The sequence below is a fragment of the Crocuta crocuta genome, unplaced genomic scaffold (assembly GCF_008692635.1).
Source record: "Crocuta crocuta isolate KB4526 unplaced genomic scaffold, BGI_CrCroc_1.0 scaffold101, whole genome shotgun sequence".
Classification (NCBI taxonomy): Eukaryota; Metazoa; Chordata; class Mammalia; order Carnivora; family Hyaenidae; genus Crocuta; species Crocuta crocuta.
The window spans coordinates 4,795,775-4,801,968 of record NW_027527956.1 but is presented as its reverse complement, the minus strand read 5'-3'; the positions used below and the strand labels follow the sequence as shown (position 1 = coordinate 4,801,968).

Here is a 6,194-nt window from a genome sequence, read left to right as displayed (position 1 = left end):
CTCCCCGGTCTCTCCTTTCACAAGCCCCCCACTTCCTCAGGGTGCTCTGCATCCCGTCCCTTCAGAGGTACACAGGGAACAGCACCCCCAACTTCATGTGTCCCTGGCTGCCAAAGCTGAATGTGGTCCTTTTCAGAGCCACGCATACTCCAAAAGGCGCCTCTGTTCCAACCAGAACTCTTCTAATGGGGAGGATTGTAATCACTTGAAAGAGCAACTGAGACACAGGACACTTGAGGACTTCTGGGGCTGGCGGGAGAGGTGCTCTGGGGACTCTGGGGACCGGAGGTCCTTGCACCCAGCAGTGCAGAAAGTCCCTCCTGTCCCTGCACAGGGCCGGAGAGGGTGGACGGGGCTGTCCTTGTCCTTCTTGCTCTCCCGCCTAGAATGAGTGACGCCAAACTTAACCAGCGGGTGGGGCCCTGGCTCCCCCTGAAGCAGGCCCCCTGCGGGGCCCCCCTGGGAGTTATGTGCAGGTGCCCTGAGTGTCAGAGAAGGCGGCCCCGCCCCCTCCACTATGCTCCCGCTGCCACCCAAACAGTGCTGAGGTCTTACGAAATATTTCTGCTTACAAAGTTTCCAAAATCTTTTTGGTACCTGGAAACCTTAAAGTTATACTAAGTTAAGTGATGGATATTCATTAAATACCCAGACCATTTCTAAATACGATAAAGTACGGAAACATTTATAAACATAAATTTATCTACCTTTGGTTTCTTATTACAGAGAGACAAAAGATATGTGAGTCTGTTGGTAAATATGTTCTACGCGTGGAAAGAACTGGTAGTATGAGGGAGCGTACGCCTGCAGAAATTATGGAGTGAAATATTCACAAAGTTGCAAATCTACTACGGAATCTGTACGGAACTAGTTCACAACTACTTACTTCCTAGCGTTCACTACATATTACAGTTACAAGGCTTAAAAATTCTAAGCTACCTATGTAAGGAAACTAAGAATAATTAGGGTAAAGAAATAAACTCTGTAGGGGTGGCTGGGTGGCTCAGATTTCAGCTCAGGTCATGATCTCAGAGTTCTTGAGTTCAAGCCCCACGCTGGGCTCTGTGCTAACTGCTCAGAGCCTGGAGCCTGCTTTGAATTCTGTATCTCCCACGCTGGGCTCTGTGCTAACTGCTCAGAGCCTGGAGCCTGCTTCGAATTCTGTATCTCCTTCTCTCCTCCGCTCTGCTCTGTCTCTCTCATTCTCTCAAAAATAAGTAAAAAACATTTAAAAACCAGGAGAATAAAATATAAAAACAAATATCAAAAGTTGTGGGNGCTCAGATTTCAGCTCAGGTCATGATCTCAGAGTTCTTGAGTTCAAGCCCCACGCTGGGCTCTGTGCTAACTGCTCAGAGCCTGGAGCCTGCTTTGAATTCTGTATCTCCTTCTCTCCTCCGCTCTGCTCTGTCTCTCTTATTCTCTCAAAAATAAGTAAAAAACACTTAAAAACCAGGAGAATAAAATATAAAAACAAAACAAATATCAAAAGTTGTGGAAAAAATGAGAGTAACAAAGAGAAAATCTTACATTGTGTGATGAAACCGGCTAAAATTAAATAAATTGATTATAAGGGTTTTTTTGTTTGTTTTGGTTTTATTTATTTTTGAGACAGAGAGAAATGGAGCATGAGTGGGGCAGGGGCAGAGAGAGAGGGAGACACAGAATCTGAAGCAGCTCCAGGCTCTGAGCTGTCAGCACAGAGCCCGACACAGGGCTCGAACCCATGAACCGTGAAATTATGACCTGAGCCAAAGTCTGACGGTCAACCAACTGAGCCACCCAGGCACCCCTACAAGGGTTTTTTGGTTTTGGTTTTGTTTTTTAAAGAGCTTTAGTATCAGGAGTGTGCCTAAGAAAAATCAGAATGTATTATTCTTTCTCTATTAAAAGGACAAAACTATCTTAGATTATTGTCAAAGACTGTTCTTTACATATTGAATAATCTGTCTAGAAAATAAATATTATGTGCCTCATCAAAATAACTCCTATGCATTGGTGGTATAGTGGTGAGCATAGCTGCCTTCCAAAATAACCCCTATAATATAGCTGCCTTCCAAAATAACCCCTGTACTTCATGTTGTCTTAATCAGGTCTTTGATTACTTAAGAAAATTGAATCTTCTCAATTGTAAAAGAACTAAAGTTTTTGTTTCGTTTTTCAAACTATGTAACTTTTTGGTTTGCCCTTGAAATTTTTAAATGGTCACTCTGGCTAAATAGATAACCAAGTATTATTTCACAGCGACCTCTGATCAAATTTAATCAAGTTTTAAACCTTTGGACATTTTTGATTACTTCCAAAAGTCAAATTCTACATGAAGCCTTTTTGACCTAGAACCTAGAACCAATATTGGAATTTTTCCAGAGGATCTCTGGGAAATCTCAAAGATTTAGGAATGACATTAAACTACAACTAGGCTTATTTCACATGCTGGATTCCAGGCGAAGTACTATCAAACAAAAGTGATATTTAACCTTCTTTAAGTTGTATTTGTGCGGGTATATGTTACTAATACTTGTATTAGTAGTAGAATACTTGTATTCTGAAATACTTGTATTTCAGAAGTTGTATAAAATTTCTAGAAATTTGTCAATGTTCTTACTGTATGTATAATCCATCATAATTCCAATGTTTATTTTTTATAATGTTTATTGATTTATTTTGAGAAAGAGATAGAGAACAAGCAGGGGAGAGGCAGAGAGAGAGGGAGAAAGAGAATCCCAAGCAGACACCACATTGTCAGTGCAAAGCCTGACACAGGGCTTGATCTCATGAACCGTGAGATCAGAGGCTTAACCGACTGAGCAACCCAGGCGCCCCCAACATTTAATTTAAAATGCTGTGTGCTCAGAAATAACCAAATTTCCTTGTCAATTCAGCCACTTTGTTTTATTTTTGGGGGGTAGGGGAGAAGGTAGGAGATCAAGAGTCATTTTGAATCTTTTTTTTAATGTTTCATTTATCTCTGAGAGAGAGAGAGAGACAGCGTGAGCAGGGGAGGATCAGAGAGAGAGAGAGTCACAGAATCTGAAACAGCCTCCAGGCCCTGAGCTGGCTGTCAGCACAGAGCCCGACGCGGGGCTCGAACCCACGAACCATGAGATCATGACCTGAGCCAAAGTCGGACGCTCAACCGACTGAGCCCTCCAGGTGCCCCAATTCAGTCATTTTAAAATGAGCTTTCAACGCATCTTTGGCCATGGTCATTTCTAAGTCGGTGTCATCTGCAGACAAGCTGCTGTCTCACTCTGATCCTTCTCCCACAATACCTGTAATCCGCTGCGGCAAGAGTGCCCCTCAGCTCCGAGACCTGCCGCGGGGCCAGGACGGCGCAAAGACTTCCAGAGTAAGGAGAGGGCCCACGCGGTCACAACACCGCTCACCCAGAATCAAGCAAAACCAAAAGTGAACCGCATGGGTCTGAACAAACTGATGAGGATGATGGTCATTTTTTAAACATTTTGTTTGAAACATCGCTGTGGCTCCTTTAAGATTTAAGGAAGCCCTTTTTTCTCTTCTTCAGCTATCTATCACTTACAGTAATCTGATAAATTATGTTTGTAAACAGAATTAAAACATATATGCTTTTCTCCCTGCCTGATCCCTCTGGAATTTGTAAACTCTTATTGAGTGCTCTTATTTCTATGGCAATATAATTTGTATTATATATTATGTATACCATGTATATATGCAAATGAGTATCTTAAATAGTAATGCATTGTCCTTATAAGAAAACATAATTTAAAACATTGATTACGAAGGCCTTGACTGGAATGCCATAGTTGAGAATACTGGGCATGTAGAATCAGATATGACCGGTTTTAAGGAACTAAAGTTGACATTACCTACCCAGTAGAGCCCCCCAAAACCAGCCTGGTACCTTGCTTACAGGGTTTCTAGCCTTATATGTACATACATGTGCAAGGAGGGACGCTTTCTGACAGATTTTAGGAACTTAAAATATGAGTACCATATGATTTCACTTACATGTGGAACCTAAAAAACAAAACAAAGGCACAAACAAACAAACAGACTCTTAAATACAGAGAACTTGTGGCTGCCAGAGGCCGGGAGGGGATGGGTGAAATAGATAAAGAGGATGAAGAGGTACAAACTTCTGGTCACAAAATAAGTGGCTGAGATGAAAAAGTACAGCACAGGAAATATAGATAATATTACGGCAATAACACTGTCTGGTGACCACACTTCTGGTGAGCCATGATTAACATCTAGAACTGCTGAATCACTATGTTGTAGACCTGAAAATAACACCACATGTTACTTAAAATTCAATAAAAAATTAATTACTATGAATATATCTTGGGGACCGAAGAAGAGAGGAATTCACCCAGATTTGCAGGTATTATAGGTGAAGAATGATAGCAAGTCCTTGGCTTGGCTTCCTGATCTAGAGAGACTTCAGAAGTCCAGTCTGAGATTCTTTATTGAAAGTTCTGGTAAAGCAGACTTAAAAAGAGCCTATGTGGGGCACCTTGGTGTCTCAGTGGGTCGAGCGTCCAACTTTGGCTCAGGTCATGGCCTCACGGTTCGTGGGTTCGAGCCCCACATCGGGCTCTGTGCTAACGGTTAGCTCAGAGCCTGGAGCCTGCTTCAGATTCTGTGTCTCCCTCTCTCTCTTACCCTTCCCTGCTCATTCTCTCTGTCTCAGAAATAAATAAAACATTAAAAAAAAAAAAAAAGAGCCTATGTGACCAGTGACTATTCTTGGCGCACTTACGTAAATTATCAGGCCAAGTGTAGAGACTAGACTTACTTTACAAACAAATTAATCCTGCTGTGATTACATTTGATGGAAACAGGGGTGACTGTAGACAGAGTATTGTGTTTCAGTAAAGAACTGTAGTGCACCCATTATCAGATCCTAGACCTAGTCGTTGTCTTTGAGGTTTTGTTATCCGCCTGTAAACTAGGCTGGGCCCTGAATTTTTTAGTTTCCTCCAATAGCTGGCTACACCTCTCCATACTAATGTTTCCAATTTTCTCCACCCTTCTGACTTGGAATCACTAAAAAGGAAAACTTCCCTTCTTTCCCAACACCCTAAAAACTGAGGCTGGACAACCTGACACAAACTTCGGAGAAACCACAACGGTTCACGTATGGACAACTTTTCTTGTCTGCTGCCGGGTGGGCGGCTCAGAAACTTCCCCAGAACACCCAGTGCCATTACTGGTCACTCGGCTACAAAGCAGGGATTCCCTAGACTCACACCACTCCACCATCTAAAGATGCTCCAAACCCCACATCCAGAAAAACCTCAATTGATCTCCCTCTAGACTAAAAAACAGAGTCTGGAGTTTATCCTAATCATAAACCTTTGTTTCCTTGGAAATGCGTCTTGTGAAGGGGCTGGCAGCCTGCACCACAGGGAGCCTAGAGACATGGGAGGAGATGAGGGTTCCTCGGGGCTGGAGGTGGGCACTGGGGAATAGGAAGTGACTGATATGCGTACAGGGTTTCTTTTGAGGCCACGAAAATAGCCTAAAATCCACTGTGCTGATGGTCGCACATATCGTGACTACACCAAAAATCACTGAATTACACACCTAAAGTGCAGATTCCTGGGCCTCCACCCGAAAATGATGCGCACTAATATTAGTGGGGTGGGGGAGAGTTCAGGGTGTGGTGAGAAATGTGGATGATTGGCCACATCCTCCCTCTCCCTCTAAGTTGTACCTTGCCTTCTGCATCTGACAGTTAGAAGTTCTGCTCTGTGGTTTTAATACGGATGTTGGTTTGTGTGGAAGAAAAAACAAGTATGGAAAAGCACATTGTCCTATGTCCTAGCTCACCCCCCCCCTCAAGTCCACACCCAACTCCACCACTCACCAAGCACAACTGCACTCCAGGCACTGCAGAAACTACTGGAAAATCCTCCAGATCCCACCTCTGTCAGGTGGAGATGATGAGCGCCTAGGAACACCTGTAATGGCGGCATCTCAAGGGCCACACGGGCATCTGCTCCACCCACCTAGCTCACCGGCACACACATGCTCTCCTTAGACACACGCAGTCTAGCATTCTGTCCCCTAGACTCCAGGATGTTGGAAGGTCTACTCACCATTCTTCTTAGTTTGGGATCCATTGGGCTGGAGTTCCGTAGCTTCTAGCAATTCCCCTGGACGGCAAAGGAAAGGGGAAGAGAAGGTCTCATCAAGGCTCCCAGCAGTCC

At 43.7% G+C, this 6,194-nt stretch overlaps 1 protein-coding gene across 1 annotated transcript in view; it reads right to left on the bottom strand.

Moving 5' to 3' along the window:
- The window catches only part of CNDP1 (carnosine dipeptidase 1), a 41,654-nt gene extending 35,466 nt beyond the window's left edge, over positions 1-6,188 (bottom strand). The window contains exon 1 of the mRNA XM_077752691.1: positions 6,084-6,188. Within this exon, the coding sequence (XP_077608817.1) occupies positions 6,084-6,107 (24 nt within the window). The 5' untranslated portion in view covers positions 6,108-6,188. The remainder of the gene's footprint in view (positions 1-6,083) is intronic.
- Between the last annotated feature and the right edge of the window lie 6 nt (positions 6,189-6,194).